The sequence below is a fragment of the Hemitrygon akajei genome, chromosome 11, assembly GCF_048418815.1.
Source record: "Hemitrygon akajei chromosome 11, sHemAka1.3, whole genome shotgun sequence".
NCBI classification, from domain to species: domain Eukaryota; kingdom Metazoa; phylum Chordata; class Chondrichthyes; order Myliobatiformes; family Dasyatidae; genus Hemitrygon; species Hemitrygon akajei.
Genome location: NC_133134.1, coordinates 87,585,463 through 87,611,681, shown reverse-complemented (window position 1 = coordinate 87,611,681; position 26,219 = coordinate 87,585,463). Strand labels below are relative to the sequence as shown.

The 26,219-nt window shown below is 50.8% G+C and overlaps 1 protein-coding gene and 1 long non-coding RNA gene across 3 annotated transcripts in view; one reads left to right on the top strand and one right to left on the bottom strand.

Annotated features, from left to right (window-relative positions):
• LOC140735132 (uncharacterized) overlaps positions 1 to 3,265 on the top strand; it is a 48,521-nt gene extending 45,256 nt beyond the window's left edge. The window contains exons 2-3 of one of the 2 annotated variants that reach the window (XR_012100701.1): positions 2,000 to 2,054; positions 3,053 to 3,265. This is a non-coding gene — a long non-coding RNA (uncharacterized lncRNA). The remainder of the gene's footprint in view (positions 1 to 1,999; positions 2,055 to 3,052) is intronic. The other variant, XR_012100702.1, reaches the window with a different exon arrangement.
• Positions 3,266 to 8,267: 5,002 nt separating this feature from the next.
• The window catches only part of LOC140735823 (RNA-binding protein MEX3B-like), a 213,083-nt gene continuing 195,131 nt past the window's right edge, over positions 8,268 to 26,219 (bottom strand). The window contains exon 2 of the mRNA XM_073061333.1: positions 8,268 to 13,702. Coding sequence (XP_072917434.1) covers positions 12,543 to 13,702 — 1,160 coding nt within the window. The 3' untranslated portion in view covers positions 8,268 to 12,542. The remainder of the gene's footprint in view (positions 13,703 to 26,219) is intronic.

The following is a 26,219-nucleotide window of genomic DNA, read 5'->3' as shown; positions in this document are numbered from 1 at the left end:
TCAGAGGTTACAACGGGACATTGATAGGTTGCAAAACTGGGCTGAGAAATGGCAGGTGGAGTTTAACCCAGATAAGTGTGAGGTGATTCATTTTGGTAGGTCAAATGTGATGGCAGAATATAGCATTAATGGTAAGACTCTTGGCTGTATGGAGGATCAGAGGGATCTTGGAGTCTGGCTCTATAGGACACACAAGGCTGCTACTCAGGCTGACTCTATGGTTAAGAAGACATACAGTGCATTGGTCTTCATCAATCGTGGGACTGAGTTTAAGAGCCGAGAGATTATGTTGCAGCTATATAGGACCCTGGTCAGACCCCACTTGGAGTACTGTGCTCAGTTCTGGTCACCTCACTACAGGAAGGACATGGAAACCATAGAAAGGGTGCAGAGGAGATTTAGAAGGATGTTGCCTGGATTGGGGAGCATGCCGTATGAGAATAGGTTGAGTGAACTCAGCCTTTTCTCCTTGGAGCGACAGAGGATGAAAGGTGACCTGATAGAGGTGTTCAAGATAATGAGAGGCATTGATCGTGTGCATAGTCAGCGGCTTTTCCCCAAGGCTGAAATGTCTAGCATGAGAGGGTATAGCTTTAGGGTGCTTTGAAGTAGGTACAGAGGGGATGTCAGGGGTAAGTTTTTTTACGCAGAGAGTGGTGAGTGTGTGGAATGGGCTACCAGTGATGGTGGTGGAGGTGGAAACTATAGGTTCTTTTAAGAGGCTCCTGGATGGCTACATGGAGCTTAGAAAAATAGAGGGCTATGGGTAAAGCCTAGATAGTTCTAAGGTAGGGATATGTTCGACACAGCTTTGTGGACCGAAGAGCCTGCATTGTGCTGTAGGTTGTCTATGTTTCTCTAACTGTAGGACTAAGCAGATGCCAGCAGGGAGGGCAGTGTGGGGATGGATCGGGGGCAGTGAAGGTGTGATTAGAAGGTGAATGGAGAGGTGGGGGAGGATCATATCTCCAGCTGGTCAGTACCTGTGGCACCTTGAAGCAGTCTTTCTGTTAAATGAATTGCCCTCCACCTCACGTTGGAAGTGTCCACCCAATGAGATGGGGCCCAAGTTGAAACTGGTTCCTGGTCAGATCTGCAGATATTGCTGGCTCTTGGCCTGGCTATATGCCATGCTGTTCTCCCCAGTGACGACCTGTAATTGTCAGGCATTCACCTGCTCTAGGTGAGGGCCCCCACTTCCCTGCCTAAGGCCCGCAAATTCCTTTGGGCACATCCTCGCCCTGGTCCTTGGCAATTGCATTGTCACACACACTGACTTCAATGGATCATCCCTTCAGGTGCTCTAACCTTGCCCCTGATCTTGACCTTTTGTCTTTTGTGCATTCTGTGCAAAATGGCTGGCAGCAGAGAGGGGTCTCCCATTTGAAATGGCTCCAGATGAGGTGAGATTTCCTGACACATTCCAAACCACGGCCATCACACTAAGTGCTGCTGGAGAGTGGCCTCTGGTGCTGAGAGGATCACAGACAATGGGGCAGGCAGGAACCTGTGTGTGTTTAAAATCTTAACCTGTGTTCTAGCCTTGGGAAGGGGTGAGGCTGTTTCTTCAAAATATTTCAGTAATGACAAGTATCTATGTAGCACAGGGACTCATTCTGGGTGAGGCCCGGTGAACCTGCTTCTCCAGCACCTCCCCCCTCTGTGACAACCATTACATCAGCTGCTATTACTGGCCGGTGAGGTAATCACGTCCTTATTAACAGAGCTTAAGTGCCTGCTGGCTGACAGCCAATTCCAGGGAGAGCTTCAGAATTCATACACTCCGCCTGGCTGGCCCACATTAACGCTCCCATCCCCCTCACTCACAGTCTTCCCTTTCTCCATTCTCTCCGGGGGGCCAACCCCCTTCAAACCAACCACCAATATTAACTCCAACGTTACTGGAACATTTTCAAAATGTTGGAGGAACTCTATAAATCATAAACTTCCTGATGAAGGGGCTCAGTCTGAAACACTGACTGTTTATTCCCCTCCATAGATCCTGCCCGACTTGCTCAGCTCCTGCATTCGTTTGTCCGTGGAACAGTAAGCAGGCACTTCTCTGGATAGAAACTTAGATTAGGGGGTTTCAGCCTGATATATTTACCGTTTCATCCCCTTTATAAATGCTGCCTGACCAGCTGACTTCCTCTAGCATTTTACTCAAGATTTCCAGCATCTGCAGAACCTCTGTGTCACTGTAACATTTTCCATTCTGGCTCCCCTCTTACCCCTTCTCTTCTCCTCACCTGCCTATCACCTCCTTCCTTCCCTTTCTCCCATGGTCCACTAGCCTCTCCTGTCAGATTCCTTCTCCTTCAGCCCTTTACCTCTTTCACCTGATGAAGGGTCTCAGCTCAAAACCTCTTCATAGATGATGCATGACCTGCTGAGTTCCTCCAGCATTTTGTATGTGTGTGTTCCTCTGGATTTCCAGCATTTTGTGTGTGTGTGTCCCTCTGGATTCCAGCATTTTGTACGCATGTTCCTCTGGATTCCAGCATTTTGCGGGCGCATTCCTCTGGATTCCAGCATTTTGAATGCATGTTCCTCTGTATTTCCAGCATTTTGCATGCGTGTTCCTCTGGATTCCAGCATTTTGTATGAGTGTTCCTCTGGATTCCAGCATTTTGTGGTCACGTTCCTCTGGATTTCCAGTATTTTGTGTGGGTGTTCCTCTGGATTCCAGCATTTTGTAAGTGTGTTCCTCTGGATTCCAGCATTTTGTATGCGTGTTCCTCTGGATTCCAGCAGTTTGTATGCATGTTCCTCTGGATTCCCAGCATTTTGCATGCGTGTTCCTCTGGATTTCCAGCATTTTGTATGCGTGTTCCTCTGGATTTCCAGCATTTTGTATGCGTGTTCCTCTGGATTTCCAGCATTTTGTATGTGTGCTCCTCTGGATTTCCAGCATTTTGCATGCGTGTTCCTCTGGATTTCCAGCATTTTGTATGTGTGCTCCTCTGGATTTCCAGCATTTTGCATGCGTGTTCCTCTGGATTTCCAGAAACTGTAGAATCTCTTGTGTTTAACATTTTTCCCTTGTCTGCAGCTCCAGCCAATCATTTACTCCCTGCGACAGCCCTGTGGTGAACTACATATACCTGTCTGGACACACCCCCTGCTGACTGCTCCTGTGGCCCCTCCCACTGACCCCGGTATAAAGGTGATTGAGGCCTGAGCCCGGCCCTCAGTCTCCAGGATGTAGTATGGTGGTCAACTACTGCTTGTTCTTTCTTCCAGTCAATAAAAGCCGATATCTCGCCTTCACGTCTCAGAGAGTTATTGATGGTGCATCAAGCCCCCACGTCTTTTGTTCACTGGAGGGTTGTCCTAAGACGCACACGTGGTTAAGATGGTGCTGAGCTGCGGTTTCCATCAAGATTGTGGCTCAGACCTAGTCATTTTTTTTAAGATTGCAGGGATAGTTCAGGAGACAAGAGAGGGGAGATAGGAGTCATGTTAGGTTTAGAGTCAGTCATATGGGGGAGTTAGAGGTCAGGTCTCTGCTCCATGTTCCACATTCAAAGTCGAGCTGTGTGGCAGGGTGACACAAGACGTCGTGTTGCAGTCTCTGGATGCTCTATTGGTGCTGGATGAGTGATGATACCCACGGGCGCCCGCAGCACACCTCTAGGTTCAGAATCACATTTCATATCACCAGCACATATATATTTTAAATAAGTTCAAATAAGTAATGTAAAATAACAGAAATAAAAAAGTGACGAGTTAGTGTACATGGGTCCAATGGCCATTCAGAAAGGAGCTGTTCCTGAATCGCTGAGTGTGAGCTTTCAGGCTTCTGTACCTCCTTCCCGACGTGACAGTGTGAGGAGGGCACGGCCTGGGTGGTGGGCTCCTTAATGGTGTTGTGCTGGTTGTAAATGCAGATGATGCAGTTCAGTGTATGTCGCAATGATAAACAAAACTACTCCTGAATCTAAACACACCTAGACACGGATGGAGAATCCTCACCATGGCTTTGACCTCGGCATCATGAGACAGAAGATGACCCCCACCCCAGCTGATTCCTGACTGCACTGGCCTTGGAACAACTAGGTAAATGAGAATGAAAAAGTAGATATTAATTTAATCTTAACTCCAAAATAAAACACAATTTAAAATGCAGAAACTGCCTGAGAGGCAGCCTCAACACTCCCAGTCTACAGTCTATGAGGAAGTCCGATAACCAGTTTGCTAAGCTCTGGAGTTCAGCCCTGGCTTGGTGAACAGAGTCTTCCTGATGGAGCTCGAGTTCTACCCCAGTTTGGCAGTGGGAGTTTTGAGCATCATTTCTGTAGCACCCTGCTTAGTGAGTGAGAGATGAGCGAAAGGAGGCCAGTGTCACAACAATCTCATCTCCAGGCATTCAATGACTGATTACCAGGATGCGTAGGAAACTAACTCACAGTTGTCTATAAAATCACGAGGGGCTCTCATAACCCAGTCTGATCCCAGTGCTGGGGAATCAAGAATTTAAGCTGAGAGGAGAGAAATTTAAAAGGCAACTTCTTCACCCTGCGGGTGGTTAAAATCATCTAATCACCCAGAGGGTGGTCAGTAAATGAAACAAACTGCCAGAGGAAGTGGTTGAGACAGGTACATTAACAACATTTAAAAGACAGGTGGACAGGTACATGGACATGGGCAAATAGACAGGATTAGATTGGAACCTTAGTCAGCATGGACCAATTGGGTCAAAGGGCTGTTGCTGTCCTCTGCCACTCTAAATCCCACAGGAGAATATCAAGGTCAGCGAACACGGGAGCAAGGTGGCAGTCTGTACAACTCTATAAGCAGGCGGTGAGGATTGAGGAGTGTGGGGAGGGTGATTTCCCACTCAAGAAGCTAGGACATTGCAGGAGTGTTTTGAACATCATCTCTTTGATGCCACATCTCTGAAAGCAGCTCCTCTCAATCACCCAGCCCCAGAGTATGTAGCTGACAACACAACTCCTTTCCTTCTTCCCGTCTGAAGTTGTAGAATCCCTGGCCATTGTGGATAGCTGGGACAGAAGGAGAAGCCCTGGGAGCTGCAGGAGAAAGGCACCTTCAGTTTGAAATAGCTCGAAAAGGGGTCATCCCCATCCCCTCACCTCCCGCCCCCGTCACACAGAAAACAGAGACTCGGAACAGAAGCACAGGGTACCAAAATGTACATGCAATATTGTTAAAATATTTTTATCATAAATGCTTATTTGGTTGTTATAAACTTTTTTTGTGTTTTTTTTACATTCAGTAATATAAAAATCACAATCACATTATCATTTTAATAAATCTACCCTCTCCTTCAGACAGTCTTTTACCACTTTATTATAGATTTTAAACAGTCACAACACAAGGTTGACACCAGCAGCCCTACCTCTAATGGGACCCTGTCTACTCAAAACACTAAATGCTACAGATACTTTAGTTAGAATGGAGTTGCAGGAATCGTCCAAAGGACAAGATTAATTGTGCACAAGGCAGGAATGGCTCCCAGATCTGGCAACTCGTTAGCCACCTTCGCAAGTCTCAGAAGAGGGGGGCTGTCACTTTGAAATTGATCCTCTCGGCAGGAAACGTGGGTTTTGTTCAGAAAGCTCGCGAGAGGGGGACCTATGCTCAGGGAGTGTCAGAGCTGAGGAACCTCGGGCAAACAGTGTCTGGTCTGGGTCTTTGCACTTTGCTTTGAGTGAATCTGCTTCCGTTGGACATCCCAGGCTGAGGGCAATAAGATCACTGCGTAGTGTGGGATTCCCTCAGTGTACAGTATGGCTCCCTGGCACCAGGACCCAGCTTGATCGCAGATGCGGGGATGCTGACACGGCCTGCTGCGGTGGAGCAGGAGTACTCCACAGCTCCCGGCTCGGTGGACTCGCTCCCTCCTCTACCATACAAAAAGGCTTGCACTTGATCAGTGCTCAAAATTCCTCTTTCAGGATCGGGACCAGGCATGATAAGAAACTGAGCTGGGACCACCGTGAGTGTGGGAGGGGGAGTCGCTGGGATGGGGTGTGTGTGAGAAGCCCCTTGGGCAGAGCTGGAAATGGCCGATGTGAGTAGGGCCTGAAGATCGTCATCCCGGAGCTAACTGAACTCAGCCAGGCCAGCCCAGTGACCCCAGCAACCCCATCCCACATCTTCTTTGCCAGCACTGGCTGCGACCCCTGACCAGACTGTGGGGGTGGGGGGGGGGGATAAAGGGGGAGCAAAGTGGGATGAGGGTGATTGGAGAGAAGGGGGAGGGTGGAGATGGGGAGTGATGGAAGGGATTAGTGCCGGAATGTGTGGCTACACTTGCTGGCTGTCCCCAGCACAATCTGGCATGTGTTAACACAAACGATTCATTTTACTCTCTGTTTTCTGATTAAATTTGAACCCGGAGGGAGGGAGGATAAAGGAGTGAAGGGGACAGGGGAGTGGAGGGAGGCAGTCTGGGGATGGGAATGAGGTGATTACCACGGGGAGAGGCGATTACAGAGCAACCAGGACACGGGGCCCGAGTGAAGAGTGGGAGTGCCACCCTCAGCAGGTAGGATGGGTCACGTGGTTGGGATCCATCTCAAATCTGACAGGCAACAGTGGGCACGGTCAGGTTTAGGCGATGGCACGAGCGATGGATGGCAGGGTACCGGAGCGTGCCGGGCAGGCGACAGCCCATGAGCCCAGGAGGGACCCCCACACTGGGCGGACCGCTGCCTTCACGGCTGTGCACCGGTCAGCTGACGTCACGGAGTGGCAAATGGCAGGGAAAGGGTCGGCGCACACCTGAACGTATGGGAAATTTGTCAAGGAGCTCCGTGTCCGAGACAGAACGTGTCTATCCTGAACCAGCGATAAAGGCTTTGGCCCCCGAGAAGGGCACACATTCCTGAAGCACCTTCCATTACCCCACACAACCCAACCCATCCCAACCCTGACAAACACACACTCCAGCTCTCCTTGCCGCCCTTTCCCTGTCCGCCGCTAGTCAGAACTCCAGCGGCCGGCAGGGGCGGGGAGTGCACGGCCCAGCAGTAGCTTTAAATAAATACCACGCTCACAAAGGCGAACACTGATCCCGGACATCATTGGTACTCTTCCTCACCACCCCCACCCCACACACCAACAGGACGATACAGCCAAGTCCCAGACAACCCTGATCCTTGTGCCTACTCGCACATCGTCCCCCTCCCACGTCACCATCCACTGGGAGGCTTCCTCCCCCCGAGGAATGGAGCAATACTTCAGAAAGGCTCCAACCTTCTACAGGACAGAAGATGCAATTAAATCTACAAATGCAATAAAGGATAGGAGAGGGTCAAGCGAGAGAATCTGCCTGCCTGTACTTGCACACCAGAGCTCTTAATATTTTTTTACACACTTAATCACCCCCTCCCTTCCCTCCCAACCCCACCTCCACCCTCAACCCTCCCGTCTTAGTTTTTGAAACAATGACCCAAGTATGTATGTGTAAACATCTCAGAGAAAACAGGAGGGAAAATGTCACATTGTCACAGAGCAAAATCAAAGCATCAGAACTGAATCACACAATTTGGTACGTAAAACGTTTTTAAACAGTCACAAAAATAAAACTCTCAATTTTTAAAATTTCGTTTTTTGCAAATATCAGTATTTGAACTTTTGACATTGATCGGTAAAAAATAAAATATACTTTTTGCGTTTTTCTGTTAAACTTTGCTCATAAAGTATTTTAATGAAATAATTCACCTACAAATACATTTAACATATGGTATTAAAATATTTACTAAACTAGAACTAAAATTTTTGTCAACATAATTACCGGTTTGTTAGAAATTTTCCTGTCAGCAGTTAAATTTTGTTGAGTAGACCCCTTTAATTTCTCTTTGTTTACAAGGAATATAAAATGACCTACAATTCTGAATATAAAATATAATGGGAAACATACATTAATAAGGCCCTTTCCAGGTCCAATACTGCTGATACTGTTCCACTCCCTTGGTGAAAGAGGTCACTTGAAAATCCCACTGCCTCCAAACACATGGGGGAGAGAACATAGAGAAAGAGGGGGTGAGGAGAGGGTGGGGAGGGGAGAGAAAACGAGAGAATGTGGGGGCGGAGAGAATGAAGAGAGGAGAGAACACAGAGAGGGGGGGTGAGGAGGAAGAATTCAGAGGGGTCAAGAATGCAGAGAGGAGGGGGAAAGCACAGGGTGGGTAGAGAATGCAATGGGGGTGGTGAGAATGCAGCAGGGGGACAGAATGTGGGGGAGAACGCAAGGGCCATGAGGGGGAGAGAGAACACAGAGAGAGGGGGAGAGAACACGGGGTGTGGAGAGAGGGAGAATGAGGGAGAATGCAAGATGGAAAGATTGAAATCTTCATCTCTGAAAAACACACTCAACCAAGCAGATGAGGACAAGAACTTTCCAAATTAAAGGCGCCATCTAAATGCAAAATGGAGTATCATTAGGCATCTGCCAACAAAGCCTGGTAGGAGAGCACTCAGGCACTGTAGGATGTAGGAGTGGGGGCCATCTCAGAGGGGACAACAACACAAGTTCCTAAACTCAGACATTGGCAGCCTGGTTGAGACTGTTGTGGGGAGTGGAACAGGAATCGGCAGGAGGTGGGAAGTTGTGGGGAAGATTAAGAGCAATAATGTTCCTCCCGTTACCCAATGGAGAGAAATCCCACCTTCACTTCCTGGGACGACATCACTCAAACTCCTTGCCGTCCTTCATAAGTTTCTCCAAAGTCCAGAACAACCATCTCTGGATTTTGCAAAGACCAGATGTCGCCCCCAGCACAGACCAATGGACCAACGTGGATTTGACCAGCATTGCATCACCCAACCACTGTGAGATGATGGAGCTGGGGACACCTACGAATGCATGCCAACTTCCCCAGCAACCTCAATCACCTTCTGCACTGCTCAGCAAAAGTGATCAAAGGCAAGTGAGCCTTGACTCAGCTTCCTCAACACTGTCCCAAAGCCGCACTCTTAAAGTAATAGGCCGCTATGCAAGACAAAGAAATGGTGGACAAAAAAATATTTTGCCTCAGTCTTCACTGTGAAAGACACTAGCAGAATGCCAGAAATTCCAGTGTCAGGGTCAAAAATGAGTGTAGTTGCTATTACTAAGAAGGTGCTTGGGAAGCAGAAAGGTCTGAAGGTAGATAAGTCACCTGCACCAGATGGACTACACCCCAGGGTTCTGAAAGAGGTAGCTGAAGAGATTGAGGAGGCATTAGTAAAGATCTTTCAAGAATCACTAGTTTCTGCTATGGTTCCAAAGGACTGGAAAATTTCAAATGTCACTCAACTCTCTAAGGGAGGGAGGCAGAAGAAAGGAAATGATAGGCCAGTTACCCTGACTTCAGTGGTTGGGGAGGTGTTGGAGTCCATTATTAAGGACAAGGTTTCTGGGTACTTGGAGGTGCATGATAAAATGGGCCAATGTCAGCATGGTTTCCATGAGGGGGTATCTTGCCAGACAAATCCATTGGAATTCTTTTGAGGAAATAACAGGCAGGATAGAGACAGGAGAGTCAGTGGATGTTGTTTACTTGGATTTTCAGAAGGCCTTTGACAAGGTACCACACGAGGCTGCTTAACAAGATGAACCCATGGTATTACATGAAAAATACTAACATGGTTATGTGACTGGGAGGAGGCAGAGTTGAAATAAAGGTTGGCTGTCGGTGACAAGTGGTGTTCTGCAGTGGTGGGACTGCTTCTTTTTACATTATATGTCCACCATTTGGATGATGTAATTAATGGCTTTGTTGCCATGGTAGCAGATGATACAAAGATAGGTGGAGTAGCCGGTAGTGTTGAGGAAGCAGGGAGTCTGCAGAAGGACTGGGACAGATTGGGTAAAGAGGCAAAGAAGTGACAGACGGAACACAGTGCAGGGAAGTGCATGGTCATAGTCATGCACTTTGGTAGAAGGAATAAAGGCAAAGATCTAAACAGGCAAAAGTTCAAAAATCAGAGATGCAAAGGGACTTGAAAGTCCTTATGCAGAATCCTCTAAAGGTTAATTTGCAGGTTGAGTCAGTGGTAAGGAAGCAAATACAATGCCAACATTAATTTCAAGAAGACGAGAATATAAGAGCAAGGATGTGATGCTAAGGCTTTAAATGGCATTGGTCAGAGAACACTGAAGAGTACTGTGAGTAGTTTTGGGTCCGCTATCTAAGGATGGATGTGCTGGCATTAGACGGGGTCCAGAGGAGGTCCATGAGAATGATTTTGGGAATGAAAGTGTTAACACGTGAACATTTGGTGGCTCTGGGCCTGTACTTGCTGAAGTTTAAAAGAATGAGGATGGATCTCATTGAAACCTATCAAATAATGAAAGACCTAGATAGAGTGGATGTGGAGAAGATGTATCCTTGTAGTGGTGAGTCTAGGACCAGAGCGCAGAGCCTCAGAACAGAGATGAGAAGGAATTTCTTAAGCCAGAGGGTGGTGAGTTTCTGGAATTCATTGCTGCAGATGACAGTGAAAGACAAGTCGTTCAGTATATGTAAAACATGTTCAGGGTATTAATGGTTATGGGAGAAGATAAAAGAATGGGGTGATAAATCAGCAATGATGAAATGGTGGGGTAAGTAGACCTGATAAGCCAAGTGGCCTAATTCTGTTCCTTTGTCTTATGGTCTTGTTCAGGGCTGTCATTGTTTGAGCAGTGCTGATGGTGGGCTGCACTGTCAGAATAAACAGGGGCCTCACCAGGTGCACAGAGTAGGGGATGCCATAGCCACAACAGGCAGCTAGCTGAGCAAGAGGGAGATGGAGATGGGAACTATGCATCTCAATTAATGCAACATCCTTCCATAAACACATCAAACTTGGTCTTTCCTACCTTAAACTATGTATTACCACTCAGGGGTGTTCCATGAACCCAAACTTGAAAGAGTAAAATTCATCCAAATGTTGGGGTGGGGGGGGGGGGGGGAAGAAAAACAAAATATCTATGAACTACGAATACCACAAACTAAAACCAGTTCTCATTCGGACCTTCCTCACACAGCACCCGTGTCTCTGATCCGAAGCATAAACCCAGATGAGAACCGCCCTACTTCCACCAACAGAGACATCCTCTCCCTCCTCCTCTATCTCTGGACAAGCACACAGTCCTCAGCCATTAACATTTCCAACAAATGGCTCCGATGGGTTTACTGTGGGAAGAGCCACAGTGGGAGCCAGTTCTCTAAAGCTCAGTGCATCCACATCCATATCCCAAGAGTTGTTACAGAGGGTGGGACAAGGCACAGCTCCAACAGGTCAAATCGTGGAGGCTTGGGGAAAGAAAACCAGGGTGTTGCTGAATTCTGACACTTTCTACAAAAAGGATTCATTTCCCAATATCAGTTTTGCTTCAGTTCCCTCTGCTCAGCGCTTATTTGTCTTAAGTTCAAAAGGCAAATCTGTCCATTTGCAAGGACATCGGTGTTACAGGTCACACACAACTCCACACAATATTTGTGGCTTAATTGCCAAAGACCCTGGCAAAGTAAAACAATGACGGGAAAAGGCAGGCAAGAGAGAGGGAAAAAAGCGAGGAAGTTAAAGTGAGAGTGAGAAAGGGAGGGAGGGAAAGAGGGGGGAGGAAAAAAGCAAGAGAGAAGCAAGAGGGAGAGAGGGAGGAGAAAGCGAGAGAGAAAGAGAGGAAAGAGAGGGAGAGGGAGGAAAGGGTGAGAGAGGAAGAGAGTAAAGAGGAGTGAGAGAGGGAGACAGAGGAAAGAGTGAGAGAAGGAGAGGGAGTGGGAGGCAGAGGGAGAGAAAGAACAGTTTGACTGAAAACACTGCGGGCCCAGCAGCACTGGCATAACCATACAATAACAGGAATCTAGAAACATACTTGTTACTCTCATCAATTGGACTTACAACACCACACCTTGTCACCTGTTCTAAGGTGACATCAATTAATGATTACAAAAAAAAATGGTCAGGATTTCAAGAAAATTCTCTGGTCACTGCTCTCTGATGTCCCATTGTCCACCTACAACAAGGGTAACAGATCTCCGGTGGTTTGTTCACTGGCTGCTGATCTGACCCAACTCTCCCTCTCCGACGTGCAGGAAAATCCCCGATTTCCAAGTAGAGCCATTCCAAGGCAGTGCCACAGCTGCCCAGGAGCCAAGCCTCGGCAACCCGAGCTTCGCTCAGGCCAAAGGGTGTGGAAGTGGTGGATCAGGGCTGGGGGGAAGGGGGAGGGAGGGAGTTTCTCCAGCCTTTGTCCCAGACAACCCCAGGACCCCCATCCCTCCAAATGGTCTTCGTGTCCCGCAGAAGGGTCCTCGCTCCATGAATCTGGTCAGGAAACCACCTCCATCCCTCAGGGTTTTGTAGTATTATTCCCCAACTACCCCCCACGAGGGGCAGGGACAAGCCCACCGGTCACTGTTTGGGCAGGAAGGGGCTAAGAGGGAGGAGGAAAGTGAAAGAGGGGGATAGGGAGCGTGGGCACATCACGGGCACCCCAGCCAACTTCGCTCATGCGTCCTGACCCAATCCAAATGCCTACAACCAAAGGAAAACGGATTTAAAAAAGGAAATGGAGACTGAAGTGGGGGCAGGGTGGCGAATCAGGAGAAAATCCGGATCGCCTGGGTGACGGTGCTGAGACAGGCGGGGCAGTGCGGGTTACTGCGCTGGCAGATGCGGTTGGCGCACTCCATGCAGAAGAGGTTGTGACCACAGGGTACCAGGGCGGCCGTGACCTCGCTCTCGAAGCAGACCTGGCACTCGCGGGTGCTGGGGTGGCGGCTGCCCCCTCCCCCTCCCCCTGGCGAGGGGGGCCGGCCAGAGGGCCCCGCCGGCCGCAGATTGCCCTGAAGCGGGTCGCTGTGGGCCCGACGGGCCAGAGAGTGGCCACCAGCAATCAGGCCAGACTCGGGGAGGGTGGGTGAGAGGTGGGACAGCCCTCCGCCCCCTCCGGCACTGCCCCGCCGGGTCTCCGATGATGGGCCCACCAGCTCAGGGCGAGGAGTCCAGAGGGGACCGGCTGCAGGTTCCAGCTCCCGGGCCTCAGCACCGAAGGGAGAGGATGGGAAGGCCTCGCCGAAGACCACTCCGTTGGCAAAGGAGGGAGGGTGGTGCTGAGCGTGGTGGGGATGGGGGGGCTCAGCCAGTTTGGCGCCGCCGTAGTAGTAGTCCGTGGGAGCTGGGCCACCCCCCCGGTAACCGGGGAGGGGCTTGCGGCCCGGGCCTAGCGCTGATTTGCTCCAGACCCGGTGAGGGCGTGAGGCTGCTAGGCCCGGCTCCAGGCCGTCACCGTGGAAATCGTTGTCGTCGCCCAGGTCCACTAAACCACCGGTGCGGGTGGCGATATGCGCCTCGATCTCCTCGCGGGCCCGGTCTACGTTGGCCGGCATTCCGGTGACCTCGAAGACGGGTTCCTTGTCGCGGCTGGGCGTCACAATGTAGGTGTGCGTCTGCTGCTGGATCCTCTTGATGGTGGCGCCCTTGGGCCCTACCACCAGCCCCACTACCCTGTAGGGGACCCGCACCTGGATGGTGGTCTGGCCCGGCAGGTTTGGCGGTAGCGGTGCCGCGCCATTTGGTGCCCCGTCCTTGTTGCGGGAGGCGCGGATCAGCGAGAAGTGCTCGGCTGCTGATATGATCTCTCGCCGTGCCATGGCCACGTCCTCCCGTCGGCCCGTCACTACGAAGACCGGCTCCTCGCCCCGCACTGGTGTCTTGATGTAAGTGTTGGTCTTCGCCCGCAGTGCTTTGATCTTGCAGCCTGCGAGGGAGACAGAGACAGAGAGTGGAACGAAGAGTGAGGCACAGGAGAGCATGGAGTTTCGACCCAACAATGCCAAGACAGACTAAATCCCTTCTGCCTACCCATTCACGGGGCCAGCAAACTACTTCTTAATCATCTACACTGCCTCCCCTAGCGGCCTGTTCCATACATCCTCCTTTGTGTATAGAAAAACTTGCCTTCCATCTCTCCTTTTAACTTGCCCCCTCTCACCTTAAAGAAATGCAATGGTGGCATTTGTTTCAATATAAAAGCGTTGATCAGACCGTATTTAGAATACAATGAGCAGCTTTGGGCCCTTTATCCAAGAAAGGGTGTATAGTGTCCTGCCGAAGGGTCTCGGCCCGAAACATCGACTGTACTCTTCTAGATGCTGCCTGGCCTGCTGAGTTCCTGCAGCATTTTGTGTGTGTGTTGCAAGGACGTGCTGGCATTGTAGAGGGTCCAGAGGTTTTACAAGAATGATCCCAGTAACAAAAGGGTTAACAAACGAGAAGCGCAGAATGACTCTCGGACTGTACTTGCTGGAGCTTAGAACGAGGGGGGTGTGATCTCATTGAAACCTGCTAAATGCTGAAAGGCCTAGAACGGATGTGGACAGGACATTTCCCATAGTTTGAGTCTAGGACCAGGAGGTTGTCCTTTAGAACAGAGATGAGTAGGAAATTCTTTAGCCAGTGGTGAATCTGTGGAACTCTTTGCCAGAGTTGACTGTGGGAGCTAAGTCATTGGGTATATTTAAAGTGGAGGTAGATAGGTTCTTAATTAGTAAGGATGACAAAGGTTACAGGGATAAGTCAGGAGAAGCAATTGAGAGGGACAGTATCAGCCATGATAGAATGGTGGAACAGACTCAATGGGCTGAATGGCCTTGGTCTCTTGTATTTGAGATTTTTAATTGATGCATACTATTAGGATGCATCACAGGTGGACAGGTCAGTGAAAAAGTTTTTGACACACAATCTTCATCAGTCAAGGTTCTGAGTAAAAATGTTAGGAGGTCATGGTGCAGTTGTAGAGGACTGTGGGGAGGCCAAACCTGGAGTGTTGTGCTCAGTCTCAGTAACTCTGCCACAGGAAGTATTTTATTAAGCTGGAAGGAGTGCAGATGATCTTTAAAAGGATGTTGCCAGCACTGAGTTATAGGGAGAAGTTAGAAAGGAGGTACAGGAGCCTGAAGACACACACTCAATGTTTCAGGAACAGCTCCTTCCCCTCTGCCATCAGATTTCTGAATGGACAGTGAACCCATGAACACTACCTCAGTATTTTTCCCTTTTCTTTTTGCAATAATTATTCAATTAACATTTTAATATATTCTTTGAATTGTAATTTATAGTTTTTAATTGCCGTAAAACAACAAATTGCACGACATATGCCAGTGATATTAAACCTGATTCCAATTCTGAAGCAAACACTTTTTTTTCCTTGAAATGCAGGAGACTGGTGATCTTATAGACGTACAAAATCATGAGGGACATTGATAGGGTGGGTGAATGTAGACTTTTCCCAGGGTTGGGTAAATCTAAAAACTACAGGGTTTAAGATGAGAGGGGAAAATAATTGATATAAACCTGAGGATAACTTTCTTTTACACATACACAGAAGGTATGCCTGTGGAATGAGCTGCCAGAGGAAGTGGCTGAGGCAGGTACCATAACAACTTTTAAAAGACAGTTTGGCAGGGAAGGGTGTAGAACTAGTGGTGAGGGAGAGCCTACCCTTTAGACCCATTGCCAAGTTAAACTAAATCCCTTCCGCCCCCACGAGGTCCATGTCCTGGCATACGCATGTGACCACAGGACAACCTCTTCAATAGAACTACCTCCACCAACCCGCTCCGAGCACCTGTTTCTAAAAAAATTCTTGCCCTGCACATCTTCTTTAAACATCCCTCCACACCACTCCCCCACATGCATACCTTAAAACTATGCTCCCCTAGTATGAGATTTTTTGAGCACCTTACTGGTATGGCAACTGCTCTGCTTGAGACTGCAAGACACTGTGGAGAGCTGTGGACATACAGTAGCTGAGCAGATCAAGGAAACTACCCTCCCCTCCTGACCCACCTCAGACATTCTCTCCTGCCCCCTCCCATCAGGCAGAAGGTACCAAAGCCTGAAAGCGCATACCACCAGGCTCAGGGACAGCTTCTACGCCCATTACAAGACTCTTGAATGGTTCCCTATTACAAGATAGACTGACCATTGACCGCACAATCTAGCTCGTTTTGACTTTACCTGCGACGTACTTTCTCTGTAACTGCAATTTGTTAGTTTTACCATGCTCTAGCTCAATGCACTGTGTATGAGACATATGGACAGTATGCAGGGCAAGTTTTTCCACTGCACCTCCCTCAAATGAAGCCAGCATACCATAACACATTTTAACCACCTTATCAACTTGTGGGGATCCAGAGACTCGAATTCACATTCTTAGTGACCGGGTGAGTATTCCCTGTGCACTGGGTCTCTTCCACATCCCAACAATGTACAGGTTGGTGGGTTAATCTGCACTGTAAATTGCCCCCCCAACCCCCACCTCCCAGACTATGCTCTCTTCTCACTGCTGCCATCAGGAAAGGGGTACAGGAGCCTCACGACCCACACCTCCAGGTTCAGGATCAGTTATCACCCCTCAACCATTAAGCTCTTGAAACAGCAGGATAACTTCACTCACACCAGAACTGAACTGTTCCCATGACCTGTGGAGTCATTTCAAGCACTCATCTCATCTTACACATTTATTGCTTATTTATTTATTCTCTTTCGTGTTGTTGTCTTTTACACAACGGTTGTTTGTCCATCCTGTTGGGTGTGGTCTTTCATGGAATTGATTGCGTTTCTTGGATTTACCATGTATGCCCACAAGAAAAACAAATCACAGGGTCGTATAGGATGCCATATATAATTTTATTTTGACCTTTGGTGTGTGGGTGAATTGGTGGTACTGTGGAGAGAATGAAATGCACTCAGGAGGTAGGATTAGTGTTAAATCGAGTGGTTAGTACATAGATGAAGGGCTGAAGGGCCTGTTCCTGTGCTGTTTGTCTCTGACAAAATCCCAACGAAGAATCAGATCAAACAGTACAACCTCTCAGCAGATCAGTGGCTAAAGCCACATGCAGTGTTAAACTTCCCTGTTCTCCCAGGTGGAGGGAAAAGCTCCTGAGGCAGAGAGCTCCTCTGTGTTCACCAGCAGTGTGACTGTGGGATCTTGCTGCACCTGCATTGAATAGCACATTTCCTGCATGCCTCAGCGGGGCGACGTGCAAGAAGGCGTAGGCCTTCTCCTCATTCAGTCACTGAGGAAGAGTCCCGGAGAACAGAGGGGCAGGCGAGCAGGGCTTTGGGTTGGAGTAGAAGTGATAGTCAGCATGGGAACAAGCCCTTCAACCCCACTGGTCCCTGTCGACCATAGCATTCTCCCTGCCATTCCCCATTGCCCACATTCAGTCCAGAACCTTCCAAGCCCTTCCTTCTCCTAAACGTGGCGCATTAGTCCCACCTCCTCTGGCAGCCCATTCCAGGTATTCATTACACTGTGTACAGAAATTACCTCTCCTCTTTTCTCAGCTTCTCCCCCTTCTCTTGTATTGGACTCCCCAAACCCTGGGGAAAAGAGATGACCATACCCCTATAGATGCTGCCTGGCCTGCTGTATTCCACCAGCATTTCGTGTCTGTTGTTTGAATTCCCAGCATCTGCCGATTTCCTCGTGTTTGACCATACCCCTAACAGCTTTATATTCTATGACATCATCTTTCATTCTACTCTCCAAGGAAGAAAGATCAAGTATGGCCAACTTCTGCCAAAACCTTAGGCCCTCTAGCGTAGGAAGCCTCAGCAAATCTCTCGCGCCCCTCTCCATGTTCCCTGTGTTCGAGAGCTCCCTCTACGGATTCAGTGCCTCAGTAAAGCAGCTGCTTTACCCCCACCCCCTGACATTCTCATTTCTGCCCCTCATTGGGTAGACGATACAAAACCACTAAGCTCAAGGATGCTGTGATAATATCAGTGAATGATTCCCTCGTACAATAAGATCAACTCCTGACCTCACAACCTACCTCTTGTTCCTTATTACACTTTCCCTTTACTACACTTCCTCTGTAGCTGTTACACTTGATTCAGTGTAGTTATCATTTTACCTCAGTGTAATCTGATCCGCCTGAACAATAATCAAGAATGGAGTTTCACTTTATCGTGGAATATGCTAAAATAATAAACCTGTTCCAGTACGGAACAGCGGTGTGCAGACGCTCGCGAGAAGATCAGGGAAACGGGCGTGGAGCAAACCACAGGGTATCTGCCTCACCAGAGTTATGGGTGATAACGACTGGGCACCACCCATCGACTGTGGGACTGCCTGACAGGCCTGGGTTACTGGCCGAGGGCACTGCCTTCCACTACACAAATTGTAGATTCAGCCAACTCAAGCCCGAGCTGTGCCAGGAATCGTCCCATCTGCTGCAAACTGATTACTTGGGGTGTGGCACCAGACACCTTGGAGTCCAGTGTTGCCATGCTGTCCTTGGGCACGTTAGTCATTGGGGTCAACCTAATGTCACCATGGCTGACATTACAAAGCGAGCAGCAACCAATGAAGTTCTTTGCAAGTGCAGTCAACCCGATCTCTCCTCACATTGGAGCGTCTTCCTCCCAGCAACATCACCGGGAATCTCCTCTGCAGTCATCTCCTTCTGAGAGTGTGTGACCGGAACTCCACACAGTGCTCCACCTGGAACATAACTTCCCTGCTCTTGTATTCTGTGCCCGGCTAACGGAGACAAGTTTCCTGAACAACTTCTTCACCACCGGATCTGTGCTGCCACCTTCTGGGATCCTTCGACTTGTACACCGAGGTCCCCCTGTCCCTCCGTACTCCCTACCGTCACAGTTGGTGTCCTACCCTCATACACCGAGGTCCCTCTATCCTTCAGTACTCCCTACCGTTCACAGTGTGTGTCCTATTTGTACACGAAGGTCCCTCTGTCGCTCAGTACTCCCGACCGTCACAGTGTGTGTCCTACACTTGTACACTGAGGTCCCTCAGTCCCTCAGTACTCCCTACCGTTCACAGTGTGTCCAACCCTCGTACACCGAGGTCCCTCTGTCCCTCAGTACACCCTAATGTTCACAGTGTGTGTCCTACCCCTGTACACCGAGGTTCCTCGATCCCTCTGTACTCCCTACCGTTCACAGCATGTGTCCTACCCTCGTAAACCGAGGTCCCTCTGTCCCTCAGTAATCCCTACCGTTCACAGTGTGCCCTACCCTTGTACACCGAGGTCCCTCTGGCCCTCAGTACTCCCTACCGTCACAGTGTGTGTCCTACCCTCGTACACTGAGGTCCCTCTGTCGCTTAGTACTCCCTACCGTTCACAGTGTGTCCTACCATTGTACACCGAGGACCCTATGTCCCTCAGTACTCCCTACCGTTCACAGTTTGTCCTACCCTTATACACCGAGGTACCTCTGTCCCTCAGTATTCCCTACCATTCACAGTGTGTGTCCTACCCTTGTACACTGAGGTCCCTCTGTCCCACAGTAATTCCTACCGTCACAGTGTGTCCTACCCTTGTACACCGAGGTCCCTCTGTCCCTCAGTATGCCCTACCATTCACAGTGTGTGTCCTACCATTGTACAACGAGGTCCCTCTGTCCCTCAGTACTCCCTACTGTTCACAGTGTGTGTCCTACCGTCGTACACCGAGGTCCCTCTGTCCCTCAGTACTCCCTACTGTTCACAGTGTGTATCCTAAACTTGTACACCAAGGTCCCTCTGTCCCTCAGTACTCCCTACCGTTCACAGTGTGTGTCCTACCCTTGTACACCGAGGTCCCTCAGTCCCTCAGTACTCCCTACCGTTCACAGTGTCTGTCCAACCCTTGGACACCGAGGTCCCTCTGTCCCTCAGTACATCCTACCATTCACAGTGTGTGTCCTACCCTTGTACACCGAGGTCCCACTGTCCCTCAGTACTCCCTACCGTCACAGTTGGTGTACTACCCACATACGAGGTCCCTCTGTCCCTCAGTACTCCCTACCGTCACAATGTGTCCTACTCTTGTACACCGAGGTCCCTCTGACCCTCAGTACTACCTACCGTTCACAGTGTGTGTCCTATTTGTACACCGAGGTCCCTCTGACCCTCAGCAATCCCTACCGTTCACATTGTGTCCTACCCTTGTAAACTGAGGTCCCTCTGTCCCTCAGTAATTCCTACCGTCACAGTGTGTCCTACCCTTGTACACCGAGGTCCCTCTGTCCCTCAGTACTCCCTACTGTTCACAGTGTGTGTCCTACCCTCGTACACCGAGGTCCCTCTGTCCCTCAGTACTCCCTACAGTTCACAGTGTGTGTCCTCCCCTTGTACACTGAGATCCCTCTGTCCCTCAGTACTCCCTACCATCACAATGTGTCCTACCCTTGTACACCGAGTTCCCTCTGTTCCTCAGTACTCCCTACCGTCAAAGTGTGTGTCCTACACTTGTACACTGAGGTCCCGCTGTCCCTCAGGACTCCCTACCGTTCACAGTATGTGTCCTACCCTTGTACACCGAGGTCCCTCAGTGCCACAGTACTCCCTACCGTCACAATGTGTCCTACCCTTGTACACCGAGGTCCCTCTGTCCCTCAGTACTCCCTACCGGTCACAGCATGTGTCCTACCCTCATACACTGAGGTCCCTCTGCCCCTCAGTACTCCCTACCGTTCACAGTGTGTCCTAGCCTTGTACACCGAGGTCCCTCTGTCCCTCAGTACTCCCTACCGTTCACAGTGTGTGTCCTCCCCTTGTACACTGAGGTCCCTCTGTCCCTCAGTACTCCCTACCGTTCACAGTGTGTGTCCTCCCCTTGTACACTGAGGTCCCTCTGTCCCTCAGTACTCCCTACCATTCACAGTGTGTGTCCTACCCTTGTACACCGAGGTCCCTCTGTCCCTCAGTACTCCCTACCGATCACAATGTGTCCTCCCCTTGCACACCGAGGTGTCTCTGTCCCTCAGTACTCCCTACTGTTCACAGTGTGTGTCCTACCCTCGTACACCGAGGTCCCTCTGTCCCTCAGTACTCCCTACCGTTCACAGTGTGTGTCCTACCCTCGTACACCGAGGTCCCTCTGTCCCTCAGTACTCCCTACCGTTCGCAGTGTGTGTCCTACCCTTGTACACCGAGATCCCTCTGTCCCTCAGTACTCCCTACCGTTCACAGTGTGTGTCCTACCCTCGTACACCAAGATCCCTCTGTCCCTCAGTACTCCCTACCGTTCACAGTGTCTGTCCTACCCTTGTACACCGAGGTCCCTCTGTCGCTCAGTACTCCCTACCGTTCACAGTGTGTCCTCCCCTTGTACACCGAGATCCCTCTGTCCCTCAGTACTCCCTACCGTTCACAGTGTGTGTCCTACCCTTGTACACCGAGGTCCCTCTGTCGCTCAGTACTCCCTACCGTTCACAGTGTGTCCTCCCCTTGTACACCGAGGTCCCTCTGTCCCTCAGTACTCCCTACCGTTCACAGTGTGTGTCCTACCCTTGTACACCGAGGTCCCTCTGTCCCTCAGTACTCCCTACCGTTCACAGTGTGTGTCCTATTTGTACACGAAGGTCCCTCTGTCGCTCAGTACTCCCGACCGTCACAGTGTGTGTCCTACACTTGTACACTGAGGTCCCTCAGTCCATCAGTACTCCCTACCGTTCACAGTGTGTCCAACCCTCGTACACCGAGGTCCCTCTGTCCCTCAGTACACCCTAATGTTCACAGTGTGTGTCCTACCCCTGTACACCGAGGTTCCTCGATCCCTCTGTACTCCCTACCGTTCACAGCATGTGTCCTACCCTCGTAAACCGAGGTCCCTCTGTCCCTCAGTAATCCCTACCGTTCACAGTGTGCCCTACCCTTGTACACCGAGGTCCCTCTGGCCCTCAGTACTCCCTACCGTCACAGTGTGTGTCCTACCCTCGTACACTGAGGTCCCTCTGTCGCTTAGTACTCCCTACCGTTCACAGTGTGTCCTACCATTGTACACCGAGGACCCTATGTCCCTCAGTACTCCCTACCGTTCACAGTTTGTCCTACCCTTATACACCGAGGTACCTCTGTCCCTCAGTATTCCCTACCATTCACAGTGTGTGTCCTACCCTTGTACACTGAGGTCCCTCTGTCCCACAGTAATTCCTACCGTCACAGTGTGTCCTACCCTTGTACACCGAGGTCCCTCTGTCCCTCAGTATGCCCTACCATTCACAGTGTGTGTCCTACCATTGTACAACGAGGTCCCTCTGTCCCTCAGTACTCCCTACTGTTCACAGTGTGTGTCCTACCGTCGTACACCGAGGTCCCTCTGTCCCTCAGTACTCCCTACTGTTCACAGTGTGTATCCTAAACTTGTACACCAAGGTCCCTCTGTCCCTCAGTACTCCCTACCGTTCACAGTGTGTGTCCTACCCTTGTACACCGAGGTCCCTCAGTCCCTCAGTACTCACTACCGTTCACAGTGTCTGTCCAACCCTTGGACACCGAGGTCCCTCTGTCCCTCAGTACTTCCTACCATTCACAGTGTGTGTCCTACCCTTGTACACCGAGGTCCCACTGTCCCTCAGTACTCCCTACCGTCACAGTTGGTGTACTACCCACATACGAGGTCCCTCTGTCCCTCAGTACTCCCTACCGTCACAATGTGTCCTACTCTTGTACACCGAGGTCCCTCTGTCCCTCAGTACTCCCTACCGTTCACAGTGTGTGTCCTATTTGTACACCGAGGTCCCTCTGTCCCTCAGCACTCCCTACCGTTCACATTGTGTCCTACCCTTGTAAACTGAGGTCCCTCTGTCCCTCAGTAATTCCTACCGTCACAGTGTGTCCTACCCTTGTACACCGAGGTCCCTCTGTCCCTCAGTACTCCCTACTGTTCACAGTGTGTGTCCTACCCTCGTACACCGAGGTCCCTCTGTCCCTCAGTACTCCCTACAGTTCACAGTGTGTGTCCTCCCCTTGTACACTGAGATCCCTCTGTCCCTCAGTACTCCCTACCATCACAATGTGTCCTACCCTTGTACACCGAGTTCCCTCTGTTCCTCAGTACTCCCTACCGTCAAAGTGTGTGTCCTACACTTGTACACTGAGGTCCCGCTGTCCCTCAGGACTCCCTACCGTTCACAGTACGTGTCCTACCCTTGTACACCGAGGTCCCTCAGTGCCACAGTACTCCCTACCGTCACAATGTGTCCTACCCTTGTACACCGAGGTCCCTCTGTCCCTCAGTACTCCCTACCGGTCACAGCATGTGTCCTACCCTCATACACTGAGGTCCCTCTGCCCCTCAGTACTCCCTACCGTTCACAGTGTGTGTCCTCCCCTTGTACACTGAGGTCCCTCTGTCCCTCAGTACTCCCTACCATTCAGTGTGTGTCCTACCCTCGTACACCGAGGTCCCTCTGTCCCTCAGTACTCCCTACCGTTCACAGTGTGTGTCCTCCCCTTGTACACTGAGGTCCCTCTGTCCCTCAGTACTCCCTACCGTTCGCAGTGTGTGTCCTACCCTTGTACACCGAGATCCCTCTGTCCCTCAGTACTCCCTACCGTTCACAGTGTGTGTCCTACCCTCGTACACCAAGATCCCTCTGTCCCTCAGTACTCCCTACCGTTCACAGTGTCTGTCCTACCCTTGTACACCGAGGTCCCTCTGTCGCTCAGTACTCCCTACCGTTCACAGTGTGTCCTCCCCTTGTACACCGAGATCCCTCTGTCCCTCAGTACTCCCTACCGTTCACAGTGTGTGTCCTACCCTTGTACACCGAGGTCCCTCTGTCGCTCAGTACTCCCTACCGTTCACAGTGTGTCCTCCCCTTGTACACCGAGGTCCCTCTGTCCCTCAGTACTCCCTACCGTTCACAGTGTGTGTCCTACCCTTGTACACCGAGGTCCCTCTGTCCCTCAGTACTCCCTACCGTTCACAGTTTGTGTCCTACCCTTGTACACCGAGGTCCCTCTGTTCCTCAGTACTCCCTACCGTTCACAGTGTGTGTCCTACCCTTATACACCGAGGTCCCTCTGTCCCTCAGTACTCCCTACCGTTCACAGTGTGTGTCCTATCCTTGTACACCGAGTTCCCTCTGTCCCTCAGTACTCCCGACCGTCACAGTGTGTGTCCTACCTTCGTACACCGAGATCCCTCTGTCCCTCAGTACTCCCTACCGTTCACAGTGTGTGTCCTACCCTCGTACACCGAGATCCCTCTGTCCCTCAGTACTCCCTACCGTTCACAGTGTGTGTCCTACCCTCGTACACCGAGATCCCTCTGTCCCTCAGTACTCCCTACCGTTCACAGCGTGTGTCCTACCCTCGTACACCGAGATCCCTCTGTCCCTCAGTACTCCCTACCGTTCACAGTGTGTGTCCTACCCTTGTACACCGAGTTCCCTCTGTCCCTCAGTACTCCCGACCGTCACAGTGTGTGTCCTACCCTTGTACACCGAGGTCCCTCTGTCCCTCAGGACTCCCTACCTTTCACAGTATGTGTACTACCCTTGTACACCGATGTCCCTCAGTCCCTCAGTACTCCCTACCGTTCACAGTGTGTGTCCTACCCTCGTACACCGAGGTCACTCTGTCCCTCAGTACACCCTAATGTTCACAGCATGTGTCCTACCCTCGTACACTGAGGTCCCTCGGTCCCTCTGTACTCCCTACCGTTCACAGCATGTGTCCTACCCTCGTGAACCGAGGTCCCTCTGTCCCTCAGTAATCCCTACCGTTCACAGTGTGCCCTACCCTTCTACACCGAGGTCCCTCTGTCCCTCAGTACTCCCTACCGTCACAGTGTGTGTCCTACACTCGTACACTGAGGTCCCACTGTCCCTCAGTACTCCCTACCGTCACAATGTGTCCTACTCTTGTACACCGAGGTCCCTCTGTCCCTCAGTACTCCCTACCGTTCACAGTGTGTGTCCTATTTGTACACCGAGGTCCCTCTGTCCCTCAGCACTCCCTACCGTTCACATTGTGTCCTACCCTTGTAAACTGAGGTCCCTCTGTCCCTCAGTAATTCCTACCGTCACAGTGTGTCCTACCCTTGTACACCGAGGTCCCTCTGTCCCTCAGTACTCCCTACTGTTCACAGTGTGTGTCCTACACTTGTACACTGAGGTCCCGCTGTCCCTCAGGACTCCCTACCGTTCACAGTATGTGTCCTACCCTTGTACACCGAGGTCCCTCAGTGCCACAGTACTCCCTACCGTCACAATGTGTCCTACACTTGTACACCGAGGTCCCTCTGCCCCTCAGTACTCCCTACCGTTCACAGTGTGTCCTAGCCTTGTACACCGAGGTCCCTCTGTCCCTCAGTACTCCCTACCGTTCACAGTGTGTGTCCTCCCCTTGTACACTGAGGTCCCTCTGTCCCTCAGTACTCCCTACCATTCAGTGTGTGTCTTACCCTTGAACACCGAGGTCCCTCAGTACTCCCTAACGTTCACAGTGTGTGTCCTCCCCTTGTACACTGAGGTCCCTCTGTCCCTCAGTACTCCCTACCATTCACAGTGTGTGTCCTACCCTTGTACACCGAGGTCCCTCTGTCCCTCAGTACTCCCTACCGATCACAATGTGTCCTCCCCTTGCACACCGAGGTGTCTCTGTCCCTCAGTACTCCCTACTGTTCACAGTGTGTGTCCTACCCTCGTACACCGAGGTCCCTCTGTCCCTCAGTACTCCCTACCGTTCACAGTGTGTGTCCTACCCTCGTACACCGAGGTCCCTCTGTCCCTCAGTACTCCCTACCGTTCGCAGTGTGTGTCCTACCCTTGTACACCGAGGTCCCTCTGTCCCTCAGTACTCCCTACCGTTCGCAGTGTGTGTCCTACCCTTGTACACCGAGATCCCTCTGTCCCTCAGTACTCCCTACCGTTCACAGTGTGTGTCCTACCCTCGTACACCAAGATCCCTCTGTCCCTCAGTACTCCCTACCGTTCACAGTGTCTGTCCTACCCTTGTACACCGAGGTCCCTCTGTCGCTCAGTACTCCCTACCGTTCACAGTGTGTCCTCCCCTTGTACACCGAGATCCCTCTGTCCCTCAGTACTCCCTACCGTTCACAGTGTGTGTCCTACCCTTGTACACCGAGGTCCCTCTGTCGCTCAGTACTCCCTACCGTTCACAGTGTGTCCTCCCCTTGTACACCGAGGTCCCTCTGTCCCTCAGTACTCCCTACCGTTCACAGTGTGTGTCCTACGCTTGTACAACGAGGTCCCTCTGTCCCTCAGTACTCCCTACCGTTCACAGTTTGTGTCCTACCCTTGTACACCGAGGTCCCTCTGTTCCTCAGTACTCCCTACCGTTCACAGTGTGTGTCCTACCCTTATACACCGAGGTCCCTCTGTCCCTCAGTACTCCCTACCGTTCACAGTGTGTGTCCTACCCTTGTACACCGAGTTCCCTCTGTCCCTCAGTACTCCCGACCGTCACAGTGTGTGTCCTACCTTCGTACACCGAGATCCCTCTG